Genomic DNA, 17,520 nt, shown 5'->3' on the forward strand with positions numbered 1-17,520 from the left:
CAAACAAAAATTCACATTTTAAATTACAGTATATTGTAGAGTTTCAAGTTTGAGAGTGCAAAGCCAGACAAAGGATTCTATTAAAAAAAAAAGTGCTTTTGGTTCACAGAGGAGAGAGGGAGGGAACTTGGAAAGAGAGGAGTGTTTAGGGGGAGGGACTGTGGGGGCCAGCAGGGTTATAAAGTTTGAGCGGCTTCCTCTCTTCCCATGCTCTGTGTGTCTGTGTGCTCCTGTTTCTGCCGGCCCACTCTCAACTCTCTGTGCCTTTCTCAATCTCACTCCATCTAACAAAATGAGTGTCAAACGAAGCAGCGTCAGGGGACCTGGCAGTGGGTACGGCTACTCCATCACTCACAACTCTACTGCTCCCACCTACCGGGCCGCCAGCACCTATGGTGGTGCTGGGGGTCAGGGGACCCGAATCTCCTCTGTGTCCTATTCGGGTGTGCGAAGCGGGATGGGAGGGATGGGGGTTGGGATGGGAGGCTCCGGGGGCTCCATGTCCAGCAGCATCCAGGTGAGCGCCAGCGGGGACACTGCTCATATCATGGGCAATGAGAAGTTTGCCATGCAGAACCTCAACGACCGTCTGGCCTCCTACCTGGAGATGGTGAGGAACCTGGAGCAGGCCAACGGCAAACTGGAGCTGAAGATCAGGGAGGCCATGGAGAAGAGAGGCCCAGACGTCAACGACTACAGCCGCTACAACGCCATCTTGGATGACCTGAGGAAGAAGGTGAGAGGCCAGGGGGAGGAAGGAGTACTGGCTAGTATGAGATGCTGGACAAACCCTACACCATTGAGCTTTAGGGAAGTAATATATATTTGAAATGCAAGTTCACTGTCCTAGAATGGCTGACCCGACAGAAGAGAGTAACAGAGTGACAGAGGAAACACAGTGGCCCTACTATATCCTTGTCAGGTTATTGACCTGGGTAGTAAAGACCCAGTGTAGCTGGTTCGTCCGTTAGAACCCTGCTGATTAGTGATGGCAAGGTGCCGGCATCCCCAGGCAGAAGGTCAAGGGGCAGACAGAAAGCAATAAGAAGGGGAATTCCAAGGGGTTCTGCTAGCTGACCTTCGACATGGCCAGAGTTCCAGGTCCAGCTAGCATTTTCAGGGGTCATGGATGTGTTTATTTAACTTCCTGCTATCAGTTAACTGTTTAGCACAAAGATTGTTAGCAATGAAACCACGATACTGTAGCATTTCAAATGATTATCTGCATTATAACCATCAAGAGTTTTGCACAAATTTAACCATGCAAACTGGGAGAGTCGTTACAGCTGTAGGTAAAGTTAAAAAGGTTATTTTGATATTTCCTCTCAGCTGTGGTAAGTGTGTAGCAGTAAATTAAATGAGAAAACTCCACCATAGACTATAGATGAGAGAAAGTTGAACTCCTTACACAAGGCTACTTACTACCCACTGGTCACAGACGTCAATTCAACGTCTATTCCACGTTGGTTAAATGTAATTTCATTGAAATTAAGTTGGTTAACAACGTGGATTCAACCAGTGTGTGGTCTGTGGATCTTTTATGGTGTGGTTCTTACTCACAACTTACACAAGGCTACTATTTCATGGTGTGGTCCTTACTTTGATGGTGGAGCATGGTAAATGAGTTTGGGAGTCAATGTACTGTGTCATTAAGAAGTAGTCCGTCTAACCACGTCATTCCATTCTCATTTCTCTGATAGTGTTCCATGTATATATATATATAACAGTACTGAATGATTGACATATGGGTTTATAATGGTTTATGTGTGTATACTGCAAGGATATTCTGAGTCATTCAACTGGAAATGTTCAGAGCTGCTGATACTTCGGAAAAATACTGTTAGACATCTAGTAAACAGTCATTATTATAGGTCTCTTGCATCTGCAACAAGTTACTCGTGTACTTTAAAGCATGCAGTAAATACTGCCTGATACTATATTATAGTATTTATTAAAATATAAAAAAACACATCCGAAAAGCTCTTTCCATTGGATTCTGGAACATTCCAGTCATGCTTCTGTGGTTTTGCTGTGTAGACCTTGCTGGAGCAACGTGCCAAAGTCAAACCACCCAAAGTGACAAGAATAATAACTATGCAAAATATGGAGATTAGATGCAAGATACCAATAGCGAGAGACAAAATGCAAATATATCACAAGACTATCATTACAGAATTTATATTGCTAGCTAACTGAGCTCCGCTCCATTGTGAATTAAGTTCCTGATGAACTCCACCAACAGAGTGGAGCAGAGACCAGGCTTTGTGGAATTCAGCTCCGACTACATCGATTCGCCCATGGTCAATACTTTAACAACATTGTATTATAAAATGCTTACCTTGTACCTATGTCCGTCCTCTGTAAATGTGTGCCTTTCTTGGTTTGCTGAAATCCATACTTTTTCAATAATGCACATGTGCCAATTGAATCTCAACAAGGAAACAGTCAGTGGTTGTATTTGATTAGCTTTTAGTGAAAAAGTATGGATTTCAGCAAACAAAGAGAAAGAGGACAAACATAGATACAAGGTAAGCGTTTCATAATTATAATTTTGTTAAGTATTGACCTTGGGCGAATCGATGTAGTCGGAGCTGAATTCCACAAAACCTGGTCTCTGATCCACTCAGTTGGTGGAGTTCATCAGAAACTTCCTTCACCGTGGAGTGGAGTTCAGTCCGCTTCCTTCACTGCAGAGTGGAGTTCAGTCACTTCCTTCACTGCAGAGTGGAGTTCAGTCACTTCCTTCACTGCAGAGTGGAGTTCAGTCACTTCCTTCACCGTGGAGTGGAGTTTAGTCACTTCCTTCACCTCTTTGTCCCTTTGAAAAAAATTCCAAACAAGGACATTGAACTTAACCTTGAAAATGAGAAAAACCAATGGTAAACTGAACATGAGCTGTGTAAATATGTGTTAAAATATTTGCTTAGTCTGCTGCTCTTGTTATGGTTGTCATTATGAAGCCTTACATAAAAGGTCAGGGAAGGAATGCCTAGGGAGTTAAGCTGGTGTTTGCCAACATAGATGTGTTGGCTTTACCAACTGCCCATGGCACGTAATCAACCCCCAACGCATAGATCACAATGGGTTTATTTTTCTTTGTCGTGATACCAGGATGTGACCGCTAGTTCAAATATTCCTCCTTTACAAAAACAAGGCTTCTCACGACAGGAACAACAGGAAACCCAACCCAGTAACCACCCCCTCCCCATCACACACACCAACCTCCCACACACACACACCAACCTCACACACACACACACACACACACACACACACACACACACACACACACACACACACACACACACACACACACACACACACACACACACACCAACCTCCCGCCTGATGCAAATCACCTGCCTCCATCCTGCCATGTATTCCACTGCACTTTCAGCTTGGCTGTTTGTTAATGATTGCCTCCCGAACTTTGTAACCTGCATCCATCCATCGCCAGCCTTATCTACTATACCATGGAGAGCAAACACTGCGGCTGTGGGGCAGCTGGCCTCCGCTGCTCCTGGCTGCCACTGTCATCAGCCTTGTCACTTTCATACTCATTACACAATAGCACAGCATTGAAACTGCTGTGAAAGAAATGAAATGAAAAGTATGTTGACGTTAACTTATTTTCTCCTTGTGTGGCAGGTGTTTGATGCCACAACAGACAACGCCCGTATGTGTCTTCAGATCGACAATGCCCGCTTAGCTGCTGATGACTTCAGGGTGAAGTAAGTCAAGCTAGGCAAAGCAGACAGTTGCACACGCACCTTAATTAACGGTGTAAAATAAGCAGACATTTGCTGACACGCCTTAATTAACGGTGACTAAACAAGCAGACGGTTGCTGACACACCTTAATTAACAGTAACTTGTGACACATTAACTGCATACCCTCCATACTCTACAGTCTATGCTTTAACTGTCCAATGCAGACGTTTTTTATCTCAATATCCAAATATTTAAATACCTTACTGTGATTGTTTTCAATTAAAACGGTCAAACTGGCACAGAAATGGCTTCTTAGCAAAGACTCATTTCTCAATAAATAATTTAGCTAGGATTTTCTGGAAGTGTTCTTAGTGGGGAGTGGAAAACTGAAAACTAGGTGTTATTGGCAGAGAGGTTTGGAAATCTCTTTCTAATTGGTCTACTAACCAAATGATCGCCTGGTGATGTCATCAGGCAGGCCAAAACTCCATCCCACCAAAACAGGCTGTCTTTTCAAACAGCTCTTACACTAATTGGGCATTATCATAATTTTAACACTTTCACAGTATTATTCAAATCTCATATTATGGAAGTATACACAACACACAGGAAAATTATGTTTTGACCTCACTGGGCCTTTAAACGGACACTTTGGAGAATATTTCACCGTAGCTCTCCAGGGCATTGTATCTGATGCTGTTTGCTGTGTGTTGCAGGTTTGAGTCTGAGCTGTCCATACGCCAGTCTGTGGAGGCTGACATCGTTGGCCTGAGGAAGGTCATAGATGACACCAACATGGGCCGCATGAACCTGGAGAGTGAGATCGAAGCTCTGAAGGAGGAGCTCATCTTCCTGAAGAAGAACCACGACAACGTAAGTTCACCATGGCCCAACCCCAACCCCCCCCCCCCCCCCCTTTCAACCACCAAACCAATATGGTACACAACCCCACCCCTCTTGTACCACCAAACACATGTTTACCATCTCCCTTGTCATCACAATGGCTTAAATAGAGCAAGACCTAGCACGCCACCATCGGAGACAGTCAACCATACTGTAAAAACAGGGGTTGTTTCGTGTGAGATCTTTGGGATTTAGCGGGGGTGTGGTGGGTGCGGCACACACATAGGACGCACCCAGGGGGGGCACGTTGAGTACCCAAACGAACAGCCTAAATACGGACGCTGACTTCACTCTTGAAAACATATTGCTTAATGAATTTTAACGTTGTTGTCTTTCTACCCCAACAGGAAGTGATGGAGATGCGTAACATGATCTCCCAGTCTGGAGTGCAGGTGGACGTGGATGCTCCTAAGGGCCAGGACCTGGCCGCCATCATGGCTGAGGTCCGGGCCAAGTACGAGAAAGAGGCCCTGAAGAACCAAGAGGAGCTCAAAGCATGGCATGAAACACGGGTAACACCTACCAGCTTATTCATTTACCACTCACTGATGACTTCACAGTGAAACCGTCACAGAAACTCCTACTTAACCAATGATTTTAAAACTGACATCTGTATCACCTCTATGTCCCTTCCAGATCACAGAGGTGCAGTCTGTGGTGTCACAGAACACAGAGGCCCTCCAAGGCGCACACACAGAGATCAACGACCTCCGTAGACAGCTACAGACACTGGAGATCGAGCTGGACTCACAAAAGAGCTTGGTAAGATCCCTCAACAATACTATATTCACACAGCCATTGTGTACAAAAGACATCATGGCATCAATGCTATTGGTTAAAGGAAAACTCAATATTTTGGTATTTCTTTAATTAGTCTATTGTTGATATTGTCCCAGGTTTTACATGTCAGCCGCATTTCTATGTTTTAAAAGTTATATATCTTGAAAACTGGATTGCTGACATGCACCACATTTTGGGACTTTATCAACAATGGACTTATGAAACAAACACCAAATGATAGTTTTTTGGGTGGAGTTTTTCTTTTAAGTTTTATGTTAATTTACAAGTTACAATCACCTGTACTGACTGTCTTTACTCTTCCTCTCTCTCTCTGTCTAACAGAAAGGATCTCTGGAGGGGACGCTGCGAGACACGGAAATGCGCTACAACATGGAGATGGAATCCTTGAACAAGATCCTCGTGGGTCTGGAGTCTGAGCTGACTAACCTCCGCTCCAACATCCAGCAGCAGACGCAGGAGTACGAGCACCTGCTCAACATCAAGATGAAGCTGGAGGCGGAGATCGCCACATACAGGAGACTGCTGGACGGAGGAGACTTCAAGTGAGTAAGACAAGAGGGAGAGAAATCCTTAATTGGTGTTGCATGCATAATTCCTATAATTAAGCAGACTTGAGAAAGGGAATGAACATGAAGTTTGTTGCCGGCCAAGAGCCTACTGGGGTAAATAGTCATCCAATGGCCATTTTCTGTCTTGGAGGCAAAAATAACCATTGCATAAATATTTTTATGTTGACTGATAGTTGTGAATGTCTCTCTCTCTCTCTCTCTCTCTCTCTCTCTCTCTCTCTCCCTCTCTCTCTCTCCCTCTCTCTCTCAGGCTCCAGGATGCTCTGGAGGACCAGCGGACAGTGAAGACCAAGGTGATGACCGTCACACAGACCCTGGTGGACGGGAAGGTTGTCTCCTCCAGCACAGAGACAAAGGAGAGGAACCTGTGAGACTACATCCATCATTCCACATCGTCCTGATTGTACAACACCATCCAACACACCATAGACATAAGATAACATCTAGCTGGATAAGAAGAAAATGATCTCCACTTTATTTATTTCATCATGTTTCTTTTGCTTTTGAGTCTTAAGTGTTTTTTAACTTACGCATTTAGGCGTATATACATTTACAGTACAGTTCAGAACTGAGTCATTTGGGATGAAATTGGCTTTAACCAATATGATTTTACCTTTAAAACTAGCAATTGGATTAAGTAAAATATCTGTAAATCTGTCAAATGTATTTTTCTACCCTTGTCATCTTAGTTTTCTTTCTGTCCAGTTGAATTTGCCTGGTGTGATGTACTTTCATTGTCCAATAAAACATTGGTCAGACTCTTGGCTCTTCTCTTTTAATGGCTATGCACTTGCTGTGTAACTCAACAATCAGGTTTTATAGGTTATCACTTCTCATAGATTGTGGTAAATGTCATCATGGCAACTTTAATACAACAAATTGACACGAATAATTAACACACATTGAACAGAGAAGTTAATCATTTGCACAGATCTGAAATATGGAAATCATTTTTTTTAAAACCTTTTTATTTAACTAGACAAGTCAGTTAAGAACTAATTCTTATTTTGAATGACAGCCTAGGAACAGTGGGTTTACTGTCTTGTTCAGGGACAGAATGACAGATTTGTACCTAGTCAGCACACAGGGATTTGATCTTGCAACCTTTCGGTTACTAGTCCAACACTCTAACCACTAGGCCAACACTCTAACCACTAGGCTACCCTGCCACACCAGTATATTTTATAGTTAGTGTTATGTTACCTACTAATAGTGCTTTACAAAAGATCAAACATGATATTTTAGTCATTTAACAGACGCTCTAATCCAGAGCAATTTACAGCAGTGAGTCCATACAGTTTCATGCTTTTTCGATACAGGTCCCCTGTGGGAATTGAACCAAAAACCCTGCCATTGCAAGCGCCATGCTCTACCAGCTGAGCCACATGATGAAAGAAATATTTGCTTTATTGGTTAGCTTTGATTCAGAGGGGTTGGGTTATCTACGGAAGACACATTTCAAATCAAATGATATTTGTATGTGTCACATGTGCCGAATACAACACAATACTGTACACATGTGCCGTGTATGTGTACAGTAGAGCCCTTAAGCCCTTAACCAACAATGCTTTAAGAAGTTAAGAAAATAAATAAAAATAAGTGTTAAGCAAAAAAATAGAATAGTAAAAAATGTAAAATAAAAGTAACAAATAATTAAACAGCAGCAGTAAAACAACACGTGAGGCTATCTCCTACGGCTATCTCTTCGGTTGAAGACATTCAGTTGTGCAACTGACTTGGTATTCCCTTTCCTGTTCCTTCCTTAGCTATTGATATTAGATTACAATAGAACAGCAGTTGGCTTTCAATATTGATTCTGAATGACTTCCGAATAAGAGTCTATAACTGCTATTTTAAATTCAGTACATTTGCTATCTACGGTTCAATCTTACATAAGTGGCATAGACTACACTTTCCCCTTCCTCATTGACCATAGTTACCAAACCACAGTCACAATGGCGGGTGGAGAGGTGGAGAGGACAGAGTCTATGTAGGAGACTAAAGGTTAGAAAGTGATAGTGATCGAAGGGAGTGGCGCGTCAGAATGCAGCCTGGTATATAAAAACTCTAACATCCATCCTCTTCGCGCTCGGTAGAGTCAATCTGTGCCAGTGTCAGGTGGTTCTCTGTTTCTTCTTCTCTTCTTCTTGGATTTCCTCTCTGAAGACATGGAGTCTGTACGTATCAGTACGCATCCTGGATTTACTTGTCATCGTGCTGAAAGTGGCAGTGGAGGCCTACACGCAAAGCCATGGAGCTCACAGAGTGCCGATGGCGGTGGCGGGGTACACGGGACCAGAATCTCCTCCGTCCACACCAGCAGGCTCGGGGGCTTCAGAGGAGGGGCAGAGCACCAGGTGTACACAGGTGTTACAGCTGATGGTGGCTTCACTATGGGTAATGAGAAGCTCAACATGCAGCTCCTGAATGACCGTCTGGCCACCTACCTGGAGTCAGTAAAGAACCTGGAGCAGGTCAACGACAAGCTGGAGCTACAGATCAGGGAGGTACTGGAGAAGAAAGGGCCTGCTGGGGCAGACTACAGCCGCTACGAAGCCACGCTGGAGGACCTGAGGAAGAAGGTGAGGCCCTCAAATAATGACATTAAATTCAAGTGTGATTCATACAAAGTATTATGTGTGTGGAATCATATCCTGTTCAGGGTTGGGGTTAATTTTCTTTTCAAATCCAGTCAATTCTGAAAGTAAACCAAATTCCAATTCCACATTTTTTTTCTTTGAAGATCACTGTGTTTTTTGGGGTACTTCCAGAATTGACTGGAATTTAAATGGAATTGACCCCAACCCTGATCCTGACTGCTCCAAACCACCCCTACTGTATGGTTAATTAGGTCTCCCCACTCATTAATTTCACATTATTTAAAGCCAATATTTGCAGTTCTTAAATACCCCCAAAAGTACACATTTTTACTGTAGCCCCGGACAAGCACTCCTGATTCAACTCGTCAACTAATCATCAAGCCATTGATGAGTTAAATGAGGTGTGTTTGTCTGGGGCTACAACAAAATAATCTATACTGCTGGGGGTACTGGAGGAAAAGAGTTGGGAAATACTGTCTCAAGCCTTTTATTAGGCGAGGTTTCACAGAACCACCCCGCAGTAAACTGATGTGATTTACAGCACATCTTATCAGAGGTGGCTCCACCATGTTGACGCTGTATAGATATTTAAGTGAGTGTCACTTTGTTTCTACCTGCACAAAGATGGAGTGACGGGTTTCACCCAGGGACATGTTTATGTTGCTCCACCCTGTAGAACAGATCCACAGATATACCCAGAATCATCCCTCTCCTACCTCTAATATTCCCTCAGATATTGGAGATGACAGTGGGCAATGCACAGATTGCTATCCGAGTTGAGGGTGCCGGCCTAGCAGCAGAGGACTTCAAGGTCAAGTGAGTGCTTATAAACAAAGAAACGTGTCACTTGCTATCATCTGTTGGCATGAATCTATAGGGCCAACATTCTTTCATTGTGGCTATGTCCACGTCTTTACATTCTTAATGTTGTTGTCAATAGGCATGAAAGTGAGATTGGGATGCGCCAGACTGTCGAGAGTGATGTCGCAAATCTGAGGAGAACACTTGATGACACCATCGTGCTCCAGCTGCATCTGGAGAACGATATCGAGTTTCTGACAGAGGAACTGATCAACCTGAAGAAGAACCATGCAGAGGTAAGGAACGGTTCCTGTCAACTGACAAATTTTCAAATAGGGTTACATAGCTAGGTTACTACCATAAACGCCATGTCATTAATTTAATGGATTTCCTTGTTTCCTTTGTGTCAGGATGTGCTGGAGCTACGCACCCAGATTTCCATGGCTGGCGTGCAGGTGGAGGTGGATGCTTCTAAGGGACACGACCTGGGAAAGATCATGGAGGAGATGAGGGCCAAGTACGAGAAGATGGCCTTGAAGAGCCAGGAGGAGCTCAAAGAGTGGCATGAATCCAAAGTACGACTCCTTCCTAACACTTTTCAATGTTCTGCACTGTATTACTGTGGGTTAACATGTTGGTGTGTGTGTGTGTGTCCAGATCACAGAGGTGCAGGTCCAGGTGACTGAGAATACAGAGGCCCTGAAGGAGGCACACACCACATTCAGTGAAAGCAGGAGGAGCATTCAGTCCCTGCAGATTGAGCTTCAGTCCCAGATCAGCCTGGTAAGAATGATTATTTTATACAATAGCTACCAAACCATTTCAAAATGAACTCAATCTTGGTGGATCCATCCTATGACCGCGTACTTGCCTCCCAACCACAGAATGAGTCTCTGAAGGGGAACCTTCATGACATTGAGATGCGCTACAACATGGAGTTGCAGAAATACAACGCCGTCCTCCTGAGGCTGGAGGCTGAGCTGACCCACATCCGCTCCGACATCCAACATCAGACACAGGACTACCATATCCTGTTCAACATCAAGATACAGTTGGAGGCTGAGATCGCCGAGTACAGGAGGCTGCTGGACGGAGACTTGAAGTGAGTAAAACAAGGAGAGATGACAGGTGGAGCTACATGTCCTGCTTGGTATGGGTGGTGTAACAACTACAATACCTGAAGTATGTTGAGATGATAAAACTATCAAGTTACTGGAGCGATACAGCTGTACTAGTAGCTTATCATTAAACGGCTGGCCTTGTTCTATTGTTTGCTTGTTATTCTATGAGGCATGGAATATTTGCAAATTAGATTCAAACTAGCTTCATGCGACTATGCACAAGGGCTCAGGTCTGATATGGAAATGACTGTGTTGTAGTAAGGTATCTGTCTTTTCATCTGTGTCTCTCTAGAGTTGAGGTTGCTGTCGAGAAGAAACCAACTAAAGCTTTCCGAACAAAGACGCTGGTTGTCACCCAGACACTAGTGGATGGCAAAGTAGTGTCTGAAGGAGTGACTGAGGATGTCAAATCTGAAGGAGGGATTGAAACTGTCCAAGGATAACCACCCCAGTCAAGAAACATCTTCTCTCTCATCATCATCATCACCACCATCATCATCATCACCATTATGACACACCACTGCCAGAATAACAGTTAATTGTTCACAAAATGACCAATGAAACAATCACAATAAATGAAGTCAAACACTTAATGTAATGGTTGTATGTGTACAGTGCCTTGCGAAAGTATTCGGCCCCCTTGAACTTTGCAACCTTTTGCCACATTTCAGGCTTCAAACATAAAGATATAAAACTGTATGTTTTTGTGAAGAATCAACAACAAGTGGGACACAATCATGAAGTAGAACGACATTTATTGGATATTTCAAACTTTTTCAACAAATCAAAAACTGAAAATTGGGCGTGCAAAATTATTCAGCCCCCTTAAGTTAATACTTTGTAGCGCCACCTTTTGCTGCGATTACAGCTGTAAGTCGCTTGGGGTATGTATGTCTCTATCAGTTTTGCACATCGAGAGACTGACATTTTTTCCCATTCCTCCTTGCAAAACAGCTCGAGCACAGTGAGGTTGGATGGAGAGCATTTGTGAACAGCAGTTTTCAGTTCTTTCCACAGATTCTCGATTGGATTCAGGTCTGGACTTTGACTTGGCCATTCTAACACCTGGATATGTTTATTTTTGAACCATTCCATTGTAGATTTTGCTTTATGTTTTGGATCATTGTCTTGTTGGAAGACAAATCTCCGTCCCAGTCTCAGGTCTTTTGCAGACTCCATCAGGTTTTCTTCCAGAATGGTCCTGTATTTGGCTCCATCCATCTTCCCATCAATTTTAACCATCTTCCCTGTCCCTGCTGAAGAAAAGCAGGCCCAAACCATGATGCTGCCACCACCATGTTTGACAGTGGGGATGGTGTGTTCAGCTGTGTTGCTTTTACGTCAAACATAACGTTTTGCATTGTTGCCAAAAAGTTCCATTTTGGTTTCATCTGACCAGAGCACCTTCTTCCACATGTTTGGTGTGTCTCCCAGGTGGCTTGTGGCAAACTTTAAACAACACTTTTTATGGATATCTTTAAGAAATGGCTTTCTTCTTGCCACTCTTCCATAAAGGCCAGATTTGTGCAATATACGACTGATTGTTGTCCTATGGACAGAGTCTCCCACCTCAGCTGTAGATCTCTGCAGTTCATCCAGAGTGATCATGGGCCTCTTGGCTGCATCTCTGATCAGTCTTCTCCTTGTATGAGCTGAAAGTTTAGAGGGACGGCCAGGTCTTGGTAGATTTGCAGTGGTCTGATGCTCCTTCCATTTCAATATTATCGCTTGCACAGTGCTCCTTGGGATGTTTAAAGCTTGGGAAATCTTTTTGTATCCAAATCCGGCTTTAAACTTCTTCACAACAGTATCTCGGACCTGCCTGGTGTGTTTCTTGTTCTTCATGATGCTGTCTGCGCTTTTAACGGACCTCTGAGACTATCACAGTGCAGGTGCATTTATACGGAGACTTGATTACACACAGGTGGATTGTATTTATCATCATTAGTCATTTAAGTCAACATTGGATCATTCAGAGATCCTCACTGAACTTCTGGAGAGAGTTTGCTGCACTGAAAGTAAAGGGGCTGAATAATTTTGCACGCCCAATTTTTCAGTTTTTGATTTGTTAAATTCTTTTGAAATATCCAATAAATGTCGTTCCACTTCATGATTGTGTCCCACTTGTTGTTGATTCTTCACAAAAAATACAGTTTTATATCTTTATGTTTGAAGCCTGAAATGTGGCAAAAGGTCGCAAAGTTCAAGGGGGCCGAATACTTTCGCAAGGCACTGTATGTCTCTGTTTTCATCTACTGTAACCAATCAGGACAAATCAGTTGGTTTCCTCTCTAAATGCATACAGGAAATACATGCTAAATTGGGGCTCTATTGAATCTGTATTACTGATAGTAATGTCTTATTGAGCCGACATCTGCAGCATTTATCAAGTCAAGTCAAGCTTTATTTATATAGCACATTTCAGACATGAATGCAACTTAAAGCGCTTCACAGGAAAAAACATAACTAAAAATGTAAATATATCAATATTTGCTACACAACAAACATAAGAAGATAAAAACAAAAGAATAACAATAAAAACTAAGAGATCAAAAAGCACCCTAAGGAAAAGCAAAGATAAAAGAAGGTTTGCTTTGGGATCTGTTTTAAATATGTACACAGTTTCGGCCCCCCTCAGGTTCTCTGGCAGGCTATTCCAGAAGCCTCTGCTAACACAGAGACATTTCCTTTACATTTAAATCACACTGTAACTCTGAATTTCCATGATACGGATAAAATAGAGCTCTTGATGTGACGTGGAAAGCAACATCACTCAAGCAACAACAATGTAAAACCCAGACACAGATATACAGTTTTAAAGAATTGGCACACCCCATCCAGCTCTGTTCCCGGTCTAGCCAGATACGTACATGTCTATGAAGTTCTCTGGAATTCTGGGTTCATTCTGCATTTTGACCCAACATTCTCTCTCTACCCCCTTACTGATGGACTGGGCCTCCATTCCAATGTTCTTTCATTACTCACAGTCCACTCTTTTCCTGCACATTAGCTAGTCTGCACTTTATTTTATGCACTTTTTTGGTCTCTATGGTGATCCACTTGCATTCTTTATGACAATCAGACATCCGGTTCAATACGTTAATATCAACAGGTTGTTATTGGTTAGTTCAAAGTTAAAAACTAGACCACACACAGATAGATATATATGTTGTTAGAGCCAGAGATCCCCAGCCGCCTTGCATTAGAGGGATGGAAGCAGAGCAGCGAGTGTATCGGGGAGACTGAGCATGCCAGGCTAATTCCAGAGACAGTGTGCATAATCTCTATACTGCATACCTGCCATTCCTCTGCATCACTGGGCTCCACTGGACTCTCCTGCCAAGAGATTACCCCTGCAGGCCATCAAAGGTGAGCCGTTATTAGTCCACAGGGATCAGATATGCTATTATTCTGTCTCTCATTCTGTCAGATTCAAAGGAATACACAGGAATGTCCATGTGGATGGAATGGAGTTTTTCCATGGAGGAAGTACTGTCAGCCTATTATAATAATTTAATTGTGCCATATAGTAATATATTATTAGACAGTCGGAGGGAGGTGTCATACAGTCATATATTACAGTAGGAGGGAGGTGTCATACAGTAATATATTACAGTAGCAGGGAGGATTCATACAGTAATATATTACAGTAGAAGGGAGGTGTCATACAGTAATATATTACAGTAGGAGGGAGGTGTCATACAGTAATATATTACAGTAGAAGGGAGGTGTCATACAGTCATATATTACAGTAGGAGGGAGATGTCATACAGTAATATATTACAGTAGGAGGGAGGATTCATACAGTAATATATTACAGTAGGAGGGAGGTGTCGTACAGTAATATATTACAGTAGGAGGGAGGTGTCATACAGTAATATATTACAGTAGAAGGGAGGTGTCGTACAGTAATATATTACAGTAGAAGGGAGGTGTCATACAGTAATATATTACAGTAGGAGAGAGGTGTCATACAGTAATATATTACAGTAGGAGGGAGGTGTCATACAGTAATATATTACAGTAGGAGGGAGGTGTCATACAGTAATATATTACAGTAGAAGGGAGGTGTCATACAGTAATATATTACAGTAGGAGAGAGGTGTCATACAGTAATATATTACAGTACGAGGGATGTGTCATACAGTAATATATTACAGTAGGAGGGAGGTGTCGTACAGTAATATGTTACAGTAGAAGGGAGGTGTCATACAGTCATATACTGTATTAGACAGTATGAGGGAGGTAGTGCCGTCTCGTCTACTGTCTTTTCTTAGTCGTATATTTGACTTTGCTCTGGGCTGTTTGAGGCCATTCATGGTCAGTGTTTCAACAAGACTGGAATGAGATTTAGAACCAGTAAAGTGCTCTAAAATGGAATGGAATTAAATAAATTATGTGCAATGAAGAGACAGCCAAAGACAGCACAGCAAAGCACTTAGTAGAAAGCATATCCGCCAGTTCAAAGGTTATCTCAGCCTTATTTCAAACCTCATTCAAAAGTAAAGAAAAACCCTGCAGCACTAGATAATAAACTTCAAAATAACTGACTTGTAGCAGGCAGGGGGTTGTGGGGGAGGAGTGAGAAGGCCGAGGGAGGCAAGGGGAAGGAGAAGGGTGGATTAAGTAAGAATATAAGTGTGAAAGAGGCCACTGTTCACCTAGCTTTCGGGCTCTCCCTCCTTTTCATTTTCCATTTCTGGTGCCTGGTTAGAAGGTTGGACATTTCAGGCGAACCGCACAAAATACGTATTTTGGCTGTTCCGGTGGTGCATGAGTCACTGGTCTGGTCCCAGTGGTCTGGTACAGTGGTCTAGTCCCATTGGTCTATCCAAGTGGTCTGGTCCCATTGGTCTGTCCCAGTGGAAACTCTAACCAGAGAACTGAACAACCAGTCACAGAGAGCCACACAGTATAGTATGACTACTTTCGGCTAAAAATACAGCTCCCTGGTGTGCAGAAGTAAGCAAACGTCTACTTCTTGATGTAAGATTTCACAGTGTGCCATTAATTCTTACAATATATCTGTGAGGAGTTACCATGAAAACACATCTGGGAGTAAAATGAGTTTTGAATTTAAACTCAGAAATAATTCACCCACTTTTATGAAATCAAACTAAAGGAACAGGAACTTATTATTCTATGCCTGCACCAAACGTAAGCTCATCTAAAACCTAACCTTGGCATTCTTGGAATGAGTAACTAACTCAAACTCCACAATTGAAGTTAAATGATTAGACAAAGTAGTAATGGTGTCTGACTAGAGAAACTCAGGATCTTTTAGTTCATTGTGCACAAAGACCACTGTACTTTGCTATGTGAATACAGTGTAGAGAAAGGAATGTTATAGCAGGAAGGGAGAGTCAACATTTATAGTGAACAAAGGATGAAATGACCCCAATTAAAACAACCCACCCACAAACCTGCTGAGTTCATCAACAGGTCTTTCCTCCAACATGAAACGCCAATAGACACGTCAGGCTCACTTTGTCAACCTGTTCTGGACAAGACCTTGGAAAACAAGATCCAGCTAGTTTTCTGTTTACCGTTATGAGTGGAAAATATGGTCAGGGTAGTCCTGTCCACCCCATTCACATTCCTTTGTATCTGGGCACTGATACAAAGGGCAAGACAGGCGTATCTGACCAGAGGAATGTAGGGAGTGGAGAGTGGAGGAGAAGGCATGGGATTAAATGTTAAGTCCCCTAAATGGGAGAGTTTGAGCAGTTCTGGACCGGCTCCAAATGACATTTCTGTGAGCTTCTTTATACCGCCAGAAAGACCGATCTGTCTGCTCTCTGTTTCCACTCTTTCAGCAGAGCTGACTTGAAGTGTCAGATTTCAGACCCCACATTTGTATAGGGAGAGACATGTCACATTTTCTGACCTATTCAGAAAAATAATCAATGTTCTTCTTTCTCTGAGTGACGGAGTTGCATTCATTAACCAGTCTGCACACATTTAAATGGTGTCTCTGTGCCGCTCAGTGGACGTTTAGAGATAAATGATCGGTCGTCAGTTATATGAAATGGTGCACTAATTATGATGATAATTATTTTACAGTTATAAAAAAGGTGAAATCTTATAGTAAGTCATTTATATTTGATTGTTACTAAATTTAGAAAAATCATTTCAGTCATTTCAAGCCCTATTTGTTGAATAGGGAAAATATCATACCACATTCTTCAGATTTTCATTGTATGTTTACTTGAGCTTGTGTCCTTTGCAATTTTGAACTATTTTTTTCCCAGAATTTTCTAAAACAATGCAACATTACCAGTTATTGTTTATGGCCATCTCATGAAAAATAATAACTTTTGGGTATGTCTATTTGGGCTGAAATATACATTTTGCCCTATCATTCCAGTTAACAATGCTGCCATTTGATGATTAGGTCAGACATTCCCTCAGAGCCCCATCCACAGCCCTGTCCAAGTGTTAATGATCTGGGAATCCATTTTAGGGTGCGTTCGTAAGTTCACTCCGGCTATCTACTATGATTTCAGAGCACTCTCGTCTGAGCGTGCCAGAGAGCAGAATAACTGATGAATTTACGAACGCTCAACACCCGTTGAATAAACGTTGGCAAAAAAGCAGCACAGTTACAGGTCACCAAAGCTCTGGATAACATGAAAACAGCCTAACCAGCTCTGCTAGGGTGAGTAAAATGTGAGGTGTTCTCTCATTTGTGTCTGGAAGTAGCTAGCCAACGTTAGCCAGTTAGCTTGGGTGCTTGACTGCCGTTGTGAGGTCAGAACGCTTGGATCAACCCTACTCCTCGGCACTCCGAGAGCAAAACGCTCTGAACTTACGAATGGACAATCTGACAACACTCTGAGCGCACTCTGCCACTCCAGATATCATTTATGAACACACCCTGAGAGACATCTCTCCCACCCTATACTGGAGGGTGTCCACCTTGGTCTATTTGTTGTGAAGGTCCTTCGTTGCCAAGGTCCAAAGTCTTCAGGACATTGTGTCAATCCTCTGACTTGACTTGGCATCTCTCTAGTCA

General features: G+C 42.7%; 2 protein-coding genes across 2 annotated transcripts; both read left to right on the plus strand.

The window, feature by feature from the left end:
- Positions 1-218: 218 nt before the first annotated feature.
- On the plus strand, positions 219-6,741 carry LOC100136778 (K18, simple type I keratin). The gene is given in 7 exon segments (NM_001124724.1): positions 219-736; positions 3,649-3,731; positions 4,427-4,583; positions 4,961-5,125; positions 5,250-5,375; positions 5,736-5,956; positions 6,234-6,741. Coding segments are annotated over 7 exon segments (1,317 nt in total). The 5' UTR covers positions 219-292; the 3' UTR covers positions 6,355-6,741.
- Positions 6,742-8,050: 1,309 nt separating this feature from the next.
- Positions 8,051-11,098, plus strand: LOC110532754 (keratin, type I cytoskeletal 18). Its single transcript, XM_021616878.2, has 7 exons — positions 8,051-8,565; positions 9,317-9,399; positions 9,524-9,680; positions 9,795-9,959; positions 10,042-10,167; positions 10,269-10,486; positions 10,798-11,098. The coding sequence occupies exons 1-7, from the start codon at positions 8,152-8,154 to the stop codon at positions 10,946-10,948; spliced, it is 1,314 nt and encodes a 437-aa protein (XP_021472553.2). The 5' UTR covers positions 8,051-8,151; the 3' UTR covers positions 10,949-11,098.
- Positions 11,099-17,520: the final 6,422 nt, after the last annotated feature.

This window comes from Oncorhynchus mykiss, chromosome 9, assembly GCF_013265735.2.
Source record: "Oncorhynchus mykiss isolate Arlee chromosome 9, USDA_OmykA_1.1, whole genome shotgun sequence".
In the NCBI taxonomy this organism is placed as follows: Eukaryota; Metazoa; Chordata; class Actinopteri; order Salmoniformes; family Salmonidae; genus Oncorhynchus; species Oncorhynchus mykiss.

Excerpts from the sequence above, each read along its gene's own strand:
- LOC110532754 (XM_021616878.2), top strand. The coding sequence starts at position 8,152 with ATGGAGTCTGTACGTATCAGTACGCATCCTGGATTTACTTGTCATCGT. Across the intron at positions 8,566-9,316 it reads TGGAGGACCTGAGGAAGAAG|ATATTGGAGATGACAGTGGG; the intron begins GTGAGGCCCTCA and ends ATATTCCCTCAG. Across the intron at positions 10,487-10,797 it reads CTGCTGGACGGAGACTTGAA|AGTTGAGGTTGCTGTCGAGA; the intron begins GTGAGTAAAACA and ends GTGTCTCTCTAG.